Source organism: Oncorhynchus nerka, linkage group LG24, assembly GCF_034236695.1.
Source record: "Oncorhynchus nerka isolate Pitt River linkage group LG24, Oner_Uvic_2.0, whole genome shotgun sequence".
In the NCBI taxonomy this organism is placed as follows: domain Eukaryota; kingdom Metazoa; phylum Chordata; class Actinopteri; order Salmoniformes; family Salmonidae; genus Oncorhynchus; species Oncorhynchus nerka.
This window is the reverse complement of record NC_088419.1, coordinates 76,966,716-76,986,913: the sequence shown is the minus strand read 5'-3', so window position 1 is coordinate 76,986,913 and position 20,198 is coordinate 76,966,716. Positions and strand designations below refer to the sequence as shown.

The window sequence follows — 20,198 nt, the reverse complement described above, 5'->3', positions numbered from 1 at the left end:
ACACCCCCTCTATCTCTCTCTCAGTCTAAGTCAGACATAGTATAATGTTATGAATGTGTATAGCTATGAGAGGGCTGGCCCTCCATCACTAGACTGCCTACTGCCTACCCAGGGTCCCATGCTGCTGTAGCTGTAGGAGTATAATGGATGATGGAGACATCACTCTGAGGCCCTCTACAGTCCTCCTCATCATTAAATGCCCCATCCATCAAAGCTTAGTCTGTCTCCACACACACACACACACACACACACACACACACACACACACTTTTAACATGAGTCTTCAATATTTCCAGGTAAGACGTTTTAGGTTGTAGTTATTATAGGACTATTTCCCTCTATACCATTTGTATTTCTTTAACCTTTGACTATTAGATGTTCTTATAAGCACTTTAGTATTGCCAGTGTAACAGTATAGCTTCTGTCCCTCTCCTCGCTCCTCCCTGGGCTTGAACCAGGAACACAATGACAACAGCCATCCTCAAAGCAGCGTTACCCATGCAGAGCAAGGGGAACAACTACTAGAAGGCTCAGAGCGAGTGATGTTTGAAACGCTATTAGCGCATGCTAACTAGCTTGCCATTTCACTTCGGTTACACTAGCCTCATCTCGGGAGTTGATAGGCTTGAAGTCATAAACAGCGCAATGTCAGATACTTAGATACTTGTATGCTTGTATGCTCAGTCACATTATATGCAATGCAGGACACGCTAGATAATATCTAGTAATATCATCAACCATGTGAAGTTAACTAGTGATTATGGTTGATTGTTTTTTATAAGATAAGTTTAATGCTAGCTAGCAACTTACCTTGGCTTACTGCATTCGTGTAACAGGCAACAGGCAACGAGAGAGAGGCAGGTCGTTATTGCGTTGGACTAGTTAACTGTAAGGTTGCAAGATTGGATCCCCCAAGCTGACAAGGTGAAAATCTGCCGTTCTGCCCCTGAACAAGGTAGTTAACCCACTGTTCCTAGGCCGTCATTGAAAATAAGAATGTGTTCTTAACTGACTTGCGTAGTTAAATAAAGGTTAAATAAAGATTGTTATGAAAACTTGAAATCGGCCCTAATTAATCGGCCATTCCGATTAATCGGTCGACCTCTAATATTCAACCACAAGGGTGTACTAATGAGCTATGCGAGTTAGAAAAAAATGAATCATATTAGAGGACTAGTGAAATGATGTTATTTCAGGTTGAAATAAAAACATGACAGCCAGACAAATCAGTGTATGAACAAATGGATTTCCATATGAATGGAGTGGAAATGATCTGACTTCCTGATCTGTAAGGTAAGTAACTTCAATGTGTCAAGCAGATTACACGTTTTATTTGACATTTCCAATTTCATGTTGTCATGGTACCCAAAAGTAGTTTAAAGTAATTTTTTCATTTTATTTGCGAAACAAAACTTGTTTAAACAGCAAAATTGTTGCCGAAATCAGCCTTGTTTGCATAGCGATGATGAAAATAATGTAATTTAAGCTGTAATGATCTCCAAAATTCTAATCATTAGGTCATCATACCGTTGTAACAGACGCTAATAGTTTATCAAATCCCATTGGGACATTTTTTGGCCGGGGGACATTATTTGGCATGACATGCCCTATAAAATCAGTTTTATTTTCTGCCTGATTCCGTTTTTTCTGTTTTGTTTTGTCTGTTTTCCTGTTTTTTCTGTTTTCAATAATAAATCCAACTTTTTCAACAACTAAATTGGATGTTCTACGTCCACTACAATGCTTAGCATCATCGCTACTGGCTGCACATAGACACGGTCATTCTCGTGGCCTCTTCAGAAAGTTGCAGGAAATACGAATCACTGACGCATTCTGTCCATGTGTCATGACAAGCATATTAATACATTTTTAATAGATTTAGTTGATTCCCTACTAAGTTAAATACATTATTGTTGAATTCCATTCTGTCTTTATGCAAAAGTTTAATAAAAACATTTTTTATACACTTCTGTTTTCGCAATTTGAATTACATTTATCAAAAACGCATGTACCAACAACACCTTGCAGATTTAACGTCAAGAAAGGCACAGCCTGCCGGTGGCTGCAGTGGTGGGGTGGCAGGTAGCCTAGTGGTTAGAGTGTTGGGCCAGTAACCGATAGGTTGCTAAATCAAATCCCTGAGCCGACAAACTAAAAATCTGTCATTCTGTCCATGAACAAAAATATAAAACATGAACTGGCCCACTCTGATCTAGCATGGTGTTTGGGAATGGAGTAAGCACGCTACAACAACTCCATCAACCCTGCACGTTTTGTAGAAATTAACGGTCAAATATCTACCAATCGGATTAGCGTAATTGTTTATTACAAGGTATGTCTTAATTTTTGCTGAACTTCCTGGTCTTTACTTAGATCATGGTAGCCAAAGTTTGTGAGTTATAGATCTGTCATTCTCGTTGCAAGCAAGTCTAAGCAAGTCTGTTCTATGTGCAATATTTCTATGCTTCACATTCTTAAATTTAGTTTCTGAGTCTACCAGCTTCAAACAGCTGAATATACAATATTTTGGGTTAAGTAAAATATGTTTCACAGCGGTTGGTTTAGATGGTACAATGACTGTCTACACTATACATTGCTTGTTTTGTCACGTACACTGAAATTAGGTGAACTATTACAATTTTAGCAACCAGGAAATGGTGGAGGGATTTCTGCATAGTACACCTTTGATGTTCTCAGCATCACGTATTTTATAGGGCCCTAGATGTGTGTGAGTGTGTCTATGTGTGTGTGTGTGTTTGTATGTGTGTGTGTGTGTGTCTGTGTATATACCACTCAACTGTTTGTGTATCCCATCCATCAAGTCTAAGCACCGATAGTACGGGTGAAACAGTGGGTGAGGTTTTCCCCAAACCCAGCTGATAGAATAAAGGGGAGCTGCTGTTATGTCCCCTAATTAGCTGTTAATCCTGTATCCATTGCTAATCTAGTCTAATTTAACCAGATTATATAGAGGATGTCATCCATAACCACGGCTCTAATCCACTTAGCCAATCATAACCTGGATAGGCCACGCCCAGCCAATCACAGCCTGGATAGGACTCGCTCAGAGTAACAGCCCAGCCAATCCCAGGCTGAATTGGTCTAGTCCCTCCTCTCCTCTGTCTCTAAAGGCCAAATAGGATTCTGTCTGATCTCATTCGTCATCACATCACACATCTGTTCTCACATCTGACAGACAGACACATAGCTGACTCAACTGGGGATGCCTGGCTGTGTGAGTCTGTGTGTGGCTGGGCGATATGACCAAAATATCATATCACAGTATTTGTCAAATTTTGGACCGTATGAAGGTATTTCCTGCTATTTGATGTTTCTGAATAATGCAAGTTCTAACTGTGCTTTATGGGTACAGCATGGCACCACATTTATTCTAATGGTTTTAATGAGATTTTCTCCATTCTGATTGCTGTATACTGTTCAATCAAAATTCAAACCAAAATATTAGGAGGACAAAACTGACAGTGAAGAAGTCCATTTTGTAGAACATTGCATAGGAATCAAAATTATATTTTGTAGCCTCAAACTCTGGTACTCAACCAATGGTTTCCATTTGCATAGTTATTTCCTCAATTCCAATATTCACTTCCAGCATTTTCGTAAATTTCTCAATTTCCTGCACTAATTAGTTATCATTGACACAATGTGTCACGTTTCTTTTGTCTTAATATGCCTCTATTTCGTCAACAACCCAAAAAATCTTCATCATAATAATTAGTAGTCGGTCGATTTTAGAGGGTCTATTTGGCAAGCTTGCCCTCCCGAAGTTGACTTGCTGTGCTAGAAAGTTAGCTAACAGTCCACAGGTTTCATTTTTTTGTATATATATTTTTTTTACTGGCCATAAAAACAGATTATTGACATCCTTTTTTCGAGTCATTACTGAACTATTTAATGTAACAAATATAACATTAAAATACTATTATACAGCCCCTCAAATCAAATCAAATTTTATTAGTCACATGCACCGAATACAACACATGCGCCGAATGAAACTTTACAGTTTTAATGCTTACTTACGAGCCCCTAACCAACAATGCAGTATAAAAAAATATGAATAAGAAATAAAAGTAACAAGTAATTAAAGAGAAGCTGTAAAATAAAAATAGCAAGACCATATTCAGGGGCGTACCCGTACAGAGTAATGTGCAGGTAGTACCGGTTAGTTGAGGTAACATGTACATGTAGGTAGAGTTATTAAAGTGACTATGCATAGATGATAACAGACAGAGAGTAGCAGTGATGTAAATAGTCTGGATAGCCATTTGATTATATGTTCAAGAGTCTTATGGCCTGGGGGTAGAAGCTATTTAGAAGCCTCTTGGACTTAGACATGGCGCTCCGGTACCGCTTGCCGTACGGTAGCAGAGAGAACAGTTTATGACTTGGGTGACTGGAGTCTTTGACAATTTTTAGGGCCTTCCTCTGACACCGTCTGGTATAGAGGTCCTGGATGGCAGGAAGCTTGGCCCCAGTGATGTACTGGGCCGTACGAACTACCCTCTGTGGTGCCTTGCGGTCAGAGGCCGAGCAGTTGCCATATCAGGCAGTGATGCAACCTGTCAGGATGCTCTCGATGGTGCAGCTGTAGAACATCTTGAGGATTTGAGGACCCATACCAAACCTTTCAGTCTCCTGAGGGGGAATAGGTTTTGTTGTGCCCTCTTCACGACTGTCTTGGTGTGTTTGAACCATGTTAGTTTGTTGTTGATGTGGACACCAAGGAACTTGAAGCTCTCAACCTGCTCCACTGCAGCCCCGTCGATGAGAATGGGGGTGTGATCGGTCCTCTTTTTCCTGTAGTCCACAATCATCTCCTTAGTCTTGGTTACGTTGAGGGAGAGGTTGTTCTCCTGGCACCACACTGCCAGGTCTCTGACATCCTCCCTATAGACTGTCTCGTCGTTGTCGGTGATCAGGCCTACCACGGTTGCTGTCTGACAGACACATACAGAGGTGAGAGATTATGGATTATGGCTCTAGAGAATGTAAAGGAGAGACTGAACACATGGCCAATCATATTCTACTGTTGCAGATTTAGCCTACCACGAATGAGCAGATGATTCCTGCAGTGGTCTATGTAAGTGTGTGTTCTGGTTCTCTTGTGAGCCATCTTAACAGGATTTGAAGGAGTCGGGGTACAGATAGGGAGAACAGAGTCTGGAGGGAGGAATGAGGGACCTCAGCACCCCCTCCTCTCTCTGACCCCCTAATCTGATCAGATTCCGTTCAATATGCCATCAGATAATCACAGCACACTCATACAGTCTGAAGGAAGAGAGGCACAAGACAGAAGGAGAGATCTGCAGTCTCATTAACACTATTGCTGCTGATTTGCTCTTTCTCTCTCTCTCTCTCTCTCTCTCTCTCCCTCTCTCTCTCTCTCTCTCTCTCTCTCTCTCCCTCCCTCCCTCCCTCCCTCCCTCCCTCTCTGTAAAATGGTTCAAACACTTGAGATATTTTTAGCTATGTAAATGTAGTTTTGTGAAGAGCTGTGTGTGTGTGTTGATGCCTGGATGCATTTCTCTCCTAGTCAGACTGACTCATCTGACTCCTGACAGGTTAAGATATTTCTGCTGGTGAGAAAATAAACAGGATTTCAGTGCTTTTACAGTACCACATACACACACACACACACACACACACACACACACACACACACACACACACACACACACACACACACACACACACACACACACACACACACAATCTCTCTCTCTCTCCCCCCTCTCATGTAACCTCCCACAGTCCTCTGCTCACACAGAGATGATCTAAGCGATATCTGTCGGCCCCCTCCCATTGCACATGACACATCCCATTATACACGACACACAGCAAATAGGCCTGTTTGTACACTTTTCAAGTGTGTGTGTGTGTATGTGTGTGTGTGTGCACAGTGTGTGGTGTATCAAAGGCTGATGATCTTTGTGATGTGTGTTTTAGATCTCTGGCAGTCTCTCCAGATGCAGTGTGTGATGTTATACTGAGAGCTGTATGAAAGACAGACTGATCTTCAGTTGAGAATCAGCTGTGTTTGCTAGGGATGGGGAAAAAGAGTGACTCCACTCTGGCCCCCGAAGACTGGAGTTGCCCATCCCTGGTCTAGAGACACTCACACAAACACACTAAATAACTTTCTAGCACAACAAGTCAACAACTTCGGGAAGGCAAGCTTGCCAAATAGATCCTCTGAAATCAACCAACTACCCCTATTGGCAAAAGTAAGAACTGCAACTGAAGCCAAAAATACACAGTAGAGGCACGAAATAGAGGCATGCTAAGACAAAATAAATGTGGCACAGCGTGTAAATGATAACAAATTAGTGCAGGAAATGTTTTACTTTTTTATGCTGGAAGTGAACAAATAACTATTCAAATTGCAACCATTGGTCAAGTACCAGAGTAAGAGTCAGTTTTGTCCGAATATTATTTATGGCTAAAGGTTGGATGAACAGTATAAAGCAATCAGAATGGAAAAATGCCCATTAAAACGACTTTTCGCTACATCGCCCAACCCTCACAGTCACACACGTGTAATTGTTGAGCCCCATCTGGTGAAAGGGGAACTCGTCAATGATTCCGTATTGGCTCTCAATAGTGTGTGTATGTGTGTGTGTGTGTGTAGTGTACTGTGTGTGCGTGGTCCCTTGCTGTAGTCTACCTGTCAGAGACAGAGAGTGATCACCAAGGAATCAATTGACCTCAGGATCAGCCAATGCCCCACTAGATTACTGTTACTGTACGATAGAGATCATACTCTGTGAAGGTGGGTAGGTCTGTTGTAATGAGGGTTACAGACCTCTCCTCATCAATATTTGATTGACAGCCCTCCTGTGTGTGTGGCTGTGGAGGGTCTTGTGTCCCCCAGAGGGACACTTTAGAACAGGCAGGGAGGGGACCACTCAAGTGGCCCCCCAAAAAACAGCAAGGTACACACACACCCATTCATGCATAGACAGATAGACTCATAGTCTGTCTGGTTGAATGAATGAAGCTGGCATTCACTAGCTAATGAGGTCCACAGTGAGTGAAGAAGCCATTATTAGAAAACACAGACTGGGGGACTTTCTACAGTAGATCCCCTCCCTATTGTGTCTATAGGGCTTGTTTTTATTTATCTGTTATTTAATCAGGTAAGTTGACTGAGAACACATTCTCATTTAGAACAACAACCTGGGGAAAAGTTACAGGGGAGAGGAGGGGGATGAATGAGCCAATTGTCAACTGGGGACTGGGGATTATTAGGTGACCATGATGGATTGAGGGACAGATTGGGAATTTGGCCAGGACACCAGGGTTAACACCCCTACAATAAGTGCCATGGGAACTTTAATGACTTCAGAGAGTCAGGACACCCGTTTAACATCCCATCTGAAAGACGGCACCCTACACAGGGTAGTGTCCCCAGTCACTGCCCTGAGGTATTGGGATATTTTTTTAGACCAGAGGAAAGAGTCTCCTACTGGCTCTCCAACACCACCTGCAAGCAGCATCTGGTCTCCCATCCAGGGACTGACCAGGCCCAACTCTGCTTAGCTTCAGAAGCAAGCCAGCAGTGTTATGGAGGGTGGTATGCTGTGTTTCAGGCTTGTGTTTAGGGCTTGCACAATTACCGTATTACCTTGTAACTGACGATGATGGATGAAGAAAGACCGGGCAGCAGAGCCTACCGGTTGACGTCTCAATCGCATTGTGCTTGTTTTGTCCAGCAGAAGGGGCTACTCGCTATAGCAGCTTCATTCACTCTTCTTCTACTAACTACTTGCTTGCGCTAGATTTAGAGAAAACTGCTGTTGAAAACTTTGCCAGAAGCTAGCAAGTGTCAAGTGAATCTATAACATCACCAGAAACTTATTTTCAAGCCAGAGAGTGATCACCAAGGAATCAATTGACCTCAGGATCAGCCAATGCCCCACTAGATTACTGTTACTGTACGATAGAGATCATACTCTGTGAAGGTGGGTAGGTCTGTTGTAATGAGGGTTACAGACCTCTCCTCATCAATATTTGATTGACAGCCCTCCTGTGTGTGTGGCTGTGGAGGGTCTACAATTGTTTGAGATACTAGCTAATGATGTTATAATGTCACAATTTATTATATAGATAGATTATCTGCTTTATAAGGTCTTAAATACCGTAATTTCCGGACTATAAGCCGCTACTTTTATCCCACGCGTTGAACCTCGCGGTTTATACAATGACGCGGCTAATTTATGGATTTTTCCCGCTTTCACAAGATTCATGCCGCCAAAAAACTGAGCACCATCACATAATGTGACGTAAATCGAGCGCGCTCAAACTTCCCATCATTCTGATTATGGTAGTCATTTTGTCACCCTCATCATGGCAAAGACACGGAGAAATGCATATGATGCAGCTTTCAAGTTGAAGGCGATCGATCTGGCTGTTGGAAAAGGAAATAGAGCTGCTGACAGCGTGGAGCAATTGTCAAAAAATCCACTATCATCAACGGGTTTCGAAAGGCTGGACTGCTGCGTGTTGAAGAGGGCAGCGATCCAACATCGGTTGAAGCAATTCTGAGGCTATTCAACTCCGACACCGAAGGAGATGACTTCAGTGGTTTCAGTGCACAGGATGAGGAAGATACTGACCAATGACTTTCTTGGTAGGCTACTGTTGTAACAAAAATTAAAGCCGTGTTTCGTTAAAGCCTATTTATTTTTGTTACAATCCGTGTTTCGTTAAAGCCTAATTATTTTTGTTACAAGCCGTGTTTCGTTAAAGCCTATTTATTTTTGTTACAAGCCGTGTTTCGTTAAAGCCTATTTATTTTTGTTACAAGCCGTGTTTCGTTAAAGCCTATTTATTTTTGTTACAAGCTGTGTTTCGTTAAAGCCTATTTATTTTTGTTACAAGCCGTGCCTATTTATTTTTGTTACAAGCTGTGTTTCGTTAAAGCCTATTTATTTTTGTTACAAGCTGTGTTTCGTTAAAGCCTATTTATTTTTGTTACAAGCCGTGTTTTGTTTAAAGGCTGTGTAAAGTTAATTTGTTTCAATGTACCGGTAGGCACCTGCGGTTTATAGACATGTGCGGCTTATTTGTGTACAAAATACATATTTTTTAAATAATTCAGTGGGTGCGGTTTATATTCAGGTGCGCTTAATAGTCCAGCAATTACGGTAGGTTATGCTAGCTAACATTAGCTATGTCGACTAAGTTAACGTTATCTAGCTAGGTTAGCTAGCTACTTTCATGGTAGCTAGGTTAAAAAACATTCACATGTAAACATGCAGAGAACGGGCTATTTTGAAAATATGATTATATTAAATGAATGCATAATTCTGAGAATATTTATTTGTAGATTACAATTTTAATGGTTTGGCATTATAAGTAGTGTGAAAATATATTTAGACATTTTCATGGATAACATTAGCATAATGTTTTCTGTTAGAGTGGAGAGGAGGAAGACTGGATAGGAAGAAGAGTGAAAGAGATAGAGGAGGAAAGGTAAAGATATGATTGCAGAGCCTGCCAATTTATTATTCCAAACAATGTTTTTGAGATAAAATATTAAAAATTAGACAAGCAATGGAAATCTGTTAACCAAAGTATTTTATCTAACAGTGTACTATTTATTATTAAAGATTGGAGAATGAAAGATGAAGGGAGTAAAAAGAGCGAAGCGAGGAGAGTGTAGAAGAGTGACACAGAGAGAGTGAAGAAGAGCAGACAGAGAACAATGGCTCTTTCCAAGAAACGGAAATGCCATTTTAATGACAACATGATGAGAGAATTTCCATTTATACGCTCAGGTCAAGACGATAGAATGGTTAACTGCACCCGCTCTTTTTCAATTGGCAGCGGGGGAAGAACGGCAGTGGTAGAACATCAACAGAAGAAAAAGCATAAAACCTCTCTGATTGGCCGTGTTGGTATGCCCTCTGTCACCACATTCTTCAAGAAGGTAGAACCTTCCCAAGAAGAATATGATTTAGCTGTGCAGGAGGCTTCACATTAGCACCATGTGCCAGGACACAATGTGAAGCCATAGTGAGTAACGTGTTAGCACCATGTGCCAGGACACAATGTGAAGCCATAGTGAGTAACGTGTTAGCACCATGTGCTAGGACACAATGTGAAGCCATAGTGAGTAACGTGTTAGCACCATGTGCTAGGACACAATGTGAAGCCATAGTGAGTAACCTGTTAGCACCATGTGCTAGGACACAATGTGAAGCCATAGTGAGTAACGTGTTAGCACCATGTGCTAGGACACAATGTGAAGCCATAGTGAGTAACGTGTTAGCACCATGTGCTAGGACACAATGTGAAGCCATAGTGAGTAATGTGTTAGCACCATGTGCTAGGACACAATGTGAAGCCATAGTGAGTAACCTGTTAGCACCATGTGCTAGGACACAATGTGAAGCCATAGTGAGTAACCTGTTAGCACCATGTGCTAGGACACAATGTGAAGCCATAGTGAGTAACGTGTTAGCACCATGTGCCAGGACACAATGTGAAGCCATAGTGAGTAACGTGTTAGCACCATGTGCCAGGACACAATGTGAAGCCATAGTGAGTAACGTGTTAGCACCATGTGCTAGGACACAATGTGAAGCCATAGTGAGTAACGTGTTAGCACCATGTGCCAGGACACAATGTGAAGCCATAGTGAGTAACGTGTTAGCACCATGTGCCAGGACACAATGTGAAGCCATAGTGAGTAACGTGTTAGCACCATGTGCTAGGACACAATGTGAAGCCATAGTGAGTAACGTGTTAGCACCATGTGCTAGGACACAATGTGAAGCCATAGTGAGTAACGTGTTAGCACCATGTGCTAGGACACAATGTGAAGCCATAGTGAGTAACGTGTTAGCACCATATGCTAGGACACAATGTGAAGCCATAGTGAGTAACGTGTTAGTAACATGGACAATTACTGTGGTAACACAGGACCTAGACCAGGTTGAATTTGTGTCCCTGTCCATTGATGTGTCCATTCATGGACATGTAAAGCTGCTGCCAATAGTAGTCAGATATTGTAAGATATATGATGGCAGCACATCTGTGGAAACAAAACTGCTTGATTTTGTTGAATTGAAAGGAGAAACAGCAGAGGAAATTGCAGCTGAGGTCCTGGTGGTAATCCAAAATGTAACCTGGAAAACAAAGTCGTGGCATTCTCTGCCGACAACACAAATACTAACTTTGGTGGACTGAATAGGCTGGGAGGGTCAATGTCCATACCAAAGTTAAAAAGGCTCTGCAGCGGGAGGTGATTGGCTTAGGTTGTCCTGCCCACATCATTCATAACACTGCCAGAACAGCTTCGGATATGATTCCCCTTGATGTTGAGTACCTGCTCACAAAGATATTTGGATATTTTCATATTTTCACCGTCGGAGTAGAAAGACTGAAGAGCTTTTGCGATTTTGTTGGCCAGGAGTACCATAACATTTTAGTACACCACAATGTTGGCTGGCTGTCCATGCTCCCTGCTCTAGAAAGACTGAAGAGCTTTTGTGAGTTTGTTGGCCAGGAGTACCATAACATTTTAGGACACAGCTATGTTCATTGGCTGTCCATGCTCCCTGCTCTAGAAAGAGTGCTGAAAAGGTATGTGCCATTGAAATCATGTTTTATGTCTGAAGACAAATGCCCTGTTGTCCTGCGAACAATGTTCGAAGATCCGCTGACTGAACGTTGGCTGGACTTTGTCCATGGAAACCTGACCGTATTCAGTGACACGATCAAGATGCTTGAAGGCCAGGACCACTGTGCTGTGGAGTCCGCTGCAATTCTGAGAAACATTGAGGCAAATTTGACTGCAAGACGTGATGACAACTTCATTCCAGTTTTGGTCAGAGGACTTCTGAGAGAGCTAGAGGAAAATGGAGAAAACATCCCAATCATTCTTCACTATGGCTGTGAACTACTTGCAAGCATGGGGAAAGCACACAGATAATCTAAAATATGTACATTGTCTCCTTTTAAAAAGGCAACCTCTGCATGAAGAGATCCAGAAGGCACACTGCAGGAAAAATGCCCCAATGTGACCATCAATGGGGATGCATTGTTTGACGAGGTTACTGGCCTGTTCCTAAAGGGGGTATCGCTTGAAGAATGGAAAACATCTGAGACACCGCTTAGTCAGAGATGGAGCACGGTGGTTACTCACTTCAAAGAGAATGACATCCCACACACTAACCTGGCTAGATTAGCGTCTGTTGTCATGTGCTTACCTGGAAGTAATGCACCAGTCGAGAGAGTGTTCTCCCAAAGGAATGATCTATGGACAGCAGCAGGAAATAGGTTCACTGTTCCTACCATCAAGGCCATGCTTATTGTGAAGACAAACTTCAACCTCCCCTGCCAGGAGATCATGGAGAAGCTGGCCAAAGACAGAGCAATCCTGAAGAAGACACATTCTTCTGAGAAATATACATATTAGGTTGGTATAAGCATACAATGTAGGTACCAACCTCGTCATCGTTTTATTTCTTTATTATGTTGTTAAGTATTTCACATATACTATTGTCTGTTTTAAAAATTTTGCTCGTGTTCTCTTCTGCTCTTAGTCTACCCAGACTAGCAGGACCACTGAATGGCTGTTCAGATCAGTTCTACCCAGACTAGCAGGACCACTGAATGGCTGTTCAGATCAGTTCTACCCAGACTAGCAGGACCACTGAAAGGCTGTTCAGATCAGTTCTACCCAGACTAGCAGGACCACTGAATGGCTGTTCAGATCAGTTCTACCCAGACTACCAGGACCACTGAATGGCTGTTCAGATCGGACAGTTCTGTCTCGTCTGTAGTGTTTCTGTAATATAGTTGTTTTCTCTATCACAGTGTGCCTGTTAGACTAAATACATGAAACCGGAATTGTCCCCCTTTTTTATGTCATAGATAATAACATTGGATATTTTAATGAACTGGAAATGTCCCTGGTTTTTATTTCAGAAATCTGGTCACCTTACTTTAATGGGCCTGGCTGCTGTTCTCCCTCTCTCTGCTGACAGACAAAAAGCTGTTGGGGAAAAAAGGGACTTTTAAATCCTGCTATACTCAGCTTAACAACCTAGCCACCTCCAAATGACCCGCTCTCTTTTCTCTATCCTGTATTTTCTGTCTCTCTATCTAAATATATCCTCTTTTCTTTATCTCTATCTCTCCTTGTCTTTTTCTTTTACCTCTCTTGCCATCCATATACCCATTCTCTCTCTAAATACCTCCTCTGTTGCATCCCTCCCTTCCTCCCCCCTCCTCTTCCTCCATCTCTCTCCTTCATTGCATATATAAGAGCCACTGTCCTCTGTTGTCGTGGTTGCCTGGAAAGGCAGAGCGAGCTAACAACACACACACACACACACACACACACACACACACACACACACACACACACAGACAGGCAAGCCAAGCAGACAGAGAACCAGAAGCACCAGGCTGCAGGAGTCACCTTTGAACTCTAAGCCCCAGCCTCATCAGTCCACAGGAAGGAGACTGGCTATAGCTTTCTCTGGGGCTACCGCTAGTGTTTGTATCAGCTTCAGGGATACAGAGCGTGGCTGTTTGTGTGTGTGTGTCATTGCTTCATCCATTAGATGGACCAGCACCGTGTATAATGGAGATGTGTGTGTGTGTGTGTCTGTTTGAAGCAAAGATCATATTTAATAGGCGAGTAATTGGTTGATTAGGCAGTGTTACAAACGACCCAGATTTCAGAGTTACTCTTCACTCCTCTTACACACTCAGGACAGACGGACAAATTGCTTCCGGAGCCAAGCAGATGCAGGGTGAATCCTCTCTCCTTGTTTCCTTCTCAATAAGTCAGAGGGAGAGGAGAGCATTGAGAGCTGCATTCTGAAGACTTACTTTCATTAAGATGCTTTTAATGTGGGGTGACAAGCAGCATAGCAGGCAATAGCGTTGAGCCAGCAACCAAAAGGACGTTGATTCAAATCCCCGAGCCGACTAAGTGAAAATGCTGACAATGTGCTGAGCAAGTCACTTAACCCTAATTGCTCCTGTAAGTCGATCTGGATATGAGCGTCTACTAAATGTCTTCAGTGATTTTAATTAGCTATCTTCTTTCATTCTCCTCTCTCCTGTCTTTGTTAGTACTTTTGTTGCATTATTTTACGATGAAACACTTTGTTACCTGTATTAAAAAGATCTTTTCAAGTTATTATTAATATTAGGAGAGGAGATCAAGATCATAAGGAACCAAGGAAATACTTATGAGATTCAACTTCATGCTCATAAAACTCAGTGAGTTCCAATAGAGAGAACAAGACGATACAGTAGGATAAATACAGTCTCTCCTGATTCCTGAACATTCAGCCTAAATGATGTATAACACTTGCATGTTGTCTCTGAGATCTCAACGCACGGTTAGGATGCTACTAACCTCTTGTCTGTCTGTTCAGAGTGTTGGATTTGGATTTGCTGGATGGGGACTTGGATGATAATGTCACTGTTGGAGGACCCATGACTCAATATCAGTTTCCACAATAAGTACCACCGATAGACTGTCCAGTCCATGGAGGCATTTGACAAACACACAGAAATGGCAGTCTGACATTCTCCAAACAGCGGATAATATAAATATGTGATTTGAATAACCATATTCTGATTGGATGTCCTGACAATCATCCTCTCTCTCCTTTCCTCTTCTCTCTCTCTTCCAGTCATTTCCATTTAAATGCTGTTGATAGAGCTGCTCTAGCAGACATGGTCAACGTCCAAAATGGCACTGTATTCAATAGTGCACTACATAGGGAATAGGGTGCCATTTGGGATTTAGCCATTCTATTCTTGCCTGGCAGTTAACTAAATCTGTTTGACTTTAGCAATTTTTTTATGGTAACAAGCAATACATGTCACTATCAATAAGATACAGATACTGTATATACAGAACATAGTGTACAGGAGAATCTGTACTGTCTCCTGTAATCTAGAATGCGTGTCTGTGAGAATAAACGTAAACATACAGAAACACAAACAGACAAACGCGTGTGCATGCACACACACTACACATAGCCTGGTACTGTATTCGGAAGGTACTCAGACCTCTTCCCCTTTTCCACAATTACATTACGTTTCAACCTTAGTCTAAAATGGATTAAATAAATACAAAATCCTCAACAAACCACACACAATACCTCATAATGACAAAACATTTTTAAAAATTGTTTTTAAATGAAATACCTTATTTACATAAGCATTCAGACCCTTTGCTACGAGACTCGAAATTGAGCTCAGGTGCATCCTGTTTCCATTGATCATCTTAGAAATGTTTCTACAACTTGATTGGATTCCACCTGTGGTAAATTCAATTGATTGGACATGATTTGGAAAGGCACACACCTGTCTATATAAAGTCCCACAGCTGACAGTCAGAGCAAAAACCAAGCCATGAGGTCTAAGGAATTGTCCGTAAAGATCCGAGACATGATTGTGTTGAGGCACAAAAATGTCTGCAGCATTAAAGGTCCCCAAGAACACAGTTGCCTCCATCATTCTTAATGGAAGAAGTTTGGAACCATCAAGACACTTCCTAGAGCTGGCCGACTGGCCAAACTAGGCAATCGGGGGAGAAGGGCCTTGGTCAGGGAGGTGACCAAGAACCTGATGGTCACTCTGACAGAGCTCCAGAATTCCTCTGTGGAGATGGGAGAACCTCCCAGAAGGACAACCATCTCTGCAGCGCTCCACCAATCAGGCCTTTATTGTAGTGGTCAGACGGAAGCCACTCCTCAGTAAAAGGCACATGACAGCCAGCTTGGAGTTTGCCAAAAGGCACCTAAAGGACTCTCTGACCATGCAAAACAGGATGCTCTGGTCTGATGAAACCAAGATGAAACTCTTTGGCCTGAATGCCAGGCGTCACGTCTGGAGGAAACCTGGCACCATCCTAAATAAAGTAGTTCTCTCCCATGGATTGCCCAAAACACACCAACTAGGCCCTAATGACAGTTTAATTTGGCAGTTCCCATTTGGCAGTTCCCATTGCCTTGTGCAAAGTGATAGACACAGCTGTCTGCAGCAGCAGCATGGGGTGGGACATTTCTGTGGTAACTAGCCACAGAGCAGACTGCCTCGCACATACAACCTTTAGCCAATCAGTGCCTCCACATTCAGCAACTTCCCCTTTAACCACAAAGGGATAGTATCATCCCTCCTTGAGAATGTGATAGAACCCAACACATCCCTGCAGGCCCTCCAGAACTCTTGCCAAATCTTGTCTTCTTTTGGGCCATCCTTCCTTACACACAACGCTTGAGGACAGAGAGAAAGAGAGATAGAGAGCCCTCTTAGCATATCCTCCTCTACAAAATCAGTTTCCCTCTCTCCTCCTATCCCTACCCTCATTCCTCCCATCTCCTCTTTCCCCTCTCTGACACATGCTTTATTCCCCTCACCATTCCCTTATTTCTTCTCCCATCCCTTCTTTCCTGCAGGTTGGCATTTATTGTCACGAATCTTGCCCTGTAGGCAGCTGTGTATAGTGGTCACTAGCTGGCACAGTCACAAAGTCAAACAATCTGATTTTAAACCTAACCTTACACACACTGCTAATCCTAAAGCCTAACCCTAACCTTAAATACATTTTTGTTTTCATGGATTCCTACGATGTAGCCAATTTTGCAGCTGGCCCATCTAGTGGAATTCATTCCAGCGCAAGATTAATGACTATAAAACGTCAACCTGCTTCTCCCCTCCCTCCTCCCATCCTCATGGCTGATACAGGCTGCATCAACCCCATCTCTTATCCTCTCTCTGATTTGTTCAATCAGCCAGCTGGGGTCATAGGATCAGCCTCATCACATAAACCCTCAGCATCAAGCTGCCTGCTACAGCCACAGCCACAGCCAGTCACTGCTACACACACAGGATCAGTGGCTTGCTTGGTGCTTGGTTAGCCACATTAGCTAAACAAGGAGCTGTACCCTAATACACATTCATTGGTTAAACTAGCAGAAATAGTAGGGTACCTGACAGTATTAATTTCAGAGTGATTACAGTACAGCACATTTAAAGCGAACCCCACCAACCCCACAAAGAGGAGATGACGACAGAATGAATAATGAGCAGGATCCTTCCCTCTTGTTCTCTATTGCTCATCCCCCTCTTTCTCCCTCTGCTAGTCCATTAACACAGCATGCGGTACTACCGTGGTAAAGCAGAGAGAAGAGGCAGAGAGAGAGTCAGTATGCAGATCTATGCAGATGTAACACTGCAGTTACTCCAAGCTTGTAGGGAATACTGATAAACCTATCTAGAGAGAGAGAGAGAGAGAGAGAGAGAGAGAGAGAGAGAGAGAGAGAGAGAACGAGAGAGAGAGAGAGAGAGAGAGAGCGAGAACGAGAGAGAGAGAGAACGAGAGAGAGAGAGAGAGAGAGAGAGAGAGAACAAGAGAGAGAGAGAGAGAGAGAGAGAGAGAGAGAGAGCGAGAACGAGAGAGAGAGAGAGAGAGAGAGAGAGAGAGAGAGAGAGAGAACAAGAGAGAGAGAGAGAACGAGAGAGAGAGAGAGAGAGAGAGAGAGAGAGAGAGAGAGAGAACAAGAGAGAGAGAGAGAGATAGAAGAGAGGATGGAAATACTGAGAATATATGGTGCTGCATCAGAGCATCACAGAGACACACCCTTTTGTTAGTCGTGGAAGCAGCCTTTACTAGAATGCATTACAAAGGGTAGCCTAAAGGAGGTTCAAGTATTGAAGACACCAATGACATTCAGTCACTAGGCCTGTGCCTCCTCTCCCATCCGACAGTACAGGTCTCCCTCTGTCACCAGTAGCCCTCTTAGGTATCAAAGCAATAATCTGGGGCAGAGAGCAATCCTCCATGTATACAGCCTATGGCTCTGGGCCTGTATTAAACACACGTAGGAGTGTGGATCTAGGGCACTAGTCAAGGGAAGTCAAGGGAAGAGAGCGTATATACACTAGATCATCTATATTAAGATGCTAGATCATGGTTGTGGTTTAAACCCTGGGAGGTAGCCACACCAGTAACACTTCACCCACCTCAAACGGGCCTGAGTGCATCCCAAATGGGGACCTATTACTTACACAGTTCAATAGAAAAGTAGTGCAAGAAATAGGGAATAGGGTGCCATTTGGAACACAGGCTATGACTCCGAGAAGCTACTGAAGAAAGATTAAATGCTCTCCTCTGATATAATGGAATTTATTCATGGTAACAGCACAACGAGTCAGCTTAGACTTCATAAATCTATTATGAACACATGCAACCAATGGCCTGCATACAGTTAAGGTCGGAAGTCTACATACACCTTAGCCAAATACATTTAAACTCAGTTTTTCACAATTCCTGACATTTAATCCGGGTAAAAAGTCCCTGTCTTAGGTCAGTTAGGATCACCACTTTATTTTAAGAATGTGAAATGTCAGAATAATAGTACAGAGAATGATTTATTTCAGCTTATATTTATTTCATCACATTCCCAGTGGGTTAGAAGTTTCAATACACTCAATTAGTATTTGGTAGCATTGCCTTTAAATTGTTTAACTTGGGTCAAACGTTTTGAGTAGCCTTCCACAAGCTTCACACAATAAGTTGGGTGAATTTTGGCCCATTCCTCCCGACAGAGCTGGTGTAACTGAGTCAGGTTTGTAGGACTCCTTGCTCACCCACGCTATTTCAGTCCTGCCCACGAATTGTCACTGGGATTGAGGTCAGGGCCTTGTGATGGCCACTCCAATACCTTGACTTTGTTGTCCTTCAGCCATTTTGCCACAACTTTGGAAGTATGCTTGGGGTCATTGTCCATTTGGAAGACCCATTTGCGACCAAGCTTTAACTTCCTGACTGATGTCTTGAGATGTTGCTTCAATATATACACACCATTTTCCTACCTCATGGTGCCATCTATTTTGTGAAGTGCACCAGTCCCTCCTGCAGCAAAGCACCCTCACAACATGATGCTGCCACCCCCATGCTTCATGGTTGGGATGGTGTTCTTCGGCTTGCAAGCCTTCCCATTTTTCCTCCAAACATAACAATGGTCATTATGGTCAAACAGTTCTATTTTTGTTTCATCAGACCAGAGGACATTTCTCCAAAAAGTATGATCTTTGTTCCCATGAGCAGTTGCAAACCGTAGTCTGGCTTTTTATGGCAGTTTTGGAGCAGTGGCTTCTTCCTTGCTGAGCGGTCGTTCAGGGTATGTTGATATAGGACTTGTTTTATTGTGGATATAGACACGTTTGTACCTGTTTCCTCCAGCATCTTCACAAGGTCCTTTGCTGTTGTTCTGGGATTGATTTGCACTTTTCGCACCAAAGTAAGTTAATCTCTAGGAGACAGAACGCGTCTCCTTCCTGAGCGGTATGATGGCTGGTCCCATGGTGTTTATACTTGCATACTATTGTTTGTACAGATGAACGTGGGCCCTTTAGCGTTTTGGAATTTGCTCCCAAGGATGAACCAGACTTGTGGAGGTCTATAAAAAAAAATCTGAGGTCTTGGCTGATTTCTTTTGATTTTCCCATGATGTCAAGCAAAGAGGCACTGAGTTTGAAGGTAGACCTTGAAATACATCCATAGGTACACCTTCAATTGACTCAAATAATGTCAATTAGCCTATCAGAAGATTCTAAAGCCATGACATACTTTTCTGGAATTTTCCAAGCTATTTAAAGGCACAGTCAACTTAGTGTATGTAGACTTCTGACCCACTGGAATTGTGATACAATGAATTATGAGTGAAATAATCTGTCTGTAAACAATTGTTGGGAAAATGACTTGTGTCATGCACAAAGTAGATGTCCTAACCGACTTGCCAAAACTATAGTTTGTTAACAAGAAATTTGTGGAGTGGTTGAAAAACGTGTTTTAATTACATTTACATTACATTTAGGTCATTTAGCAGACGCTCTTATCCAGAGCGACTTACAAATTGGTGCTTTCAAGGGTGCACATACACACCTTTGCTCAGTTTGAAGGGGTGTTAGGAGTGGGCCAGGGGCCTGTGGTATATTTATACACACACACTATGTACATACATGAAGGATCCCTATCTTACACACACACACACACACACTTTATGTACATACATGAAGGAACACTATCTGGGATTGAATGACTCCAACCTAAGTTTATGTAAACTTCCGACTTCAACTGTATGTATTGAATTGAAAAAGAAAACACAGCATCGCTCTGACTGGACATTTGTGGGGGG

At 42.6% G+C, this 20,198-nt stretch overlaps 1 protein-coding gene across 1 annotated transcript in view; it reads right to left on the bottom strand.

Moving 5' to 3' along the window:
• Nucleotides 1-20,198, bottom strand: part of LOC115108763 (rho GTPase-activating protein 39-like) — a 118,947-nt gene that overhangs the window by 44,678 nt on the left and 54,071 nt on the right. The window contains exon 3 of the mRNA XM_065008518.1: nt 4,884-4,955. Coding sequence (XP_064864590.1) covers nt 4,884-4,955 — 72 coding nt within the window. The remainder of the gene's footprint in view (nt 1-4,883; nt 4,956-20,198) is intronic.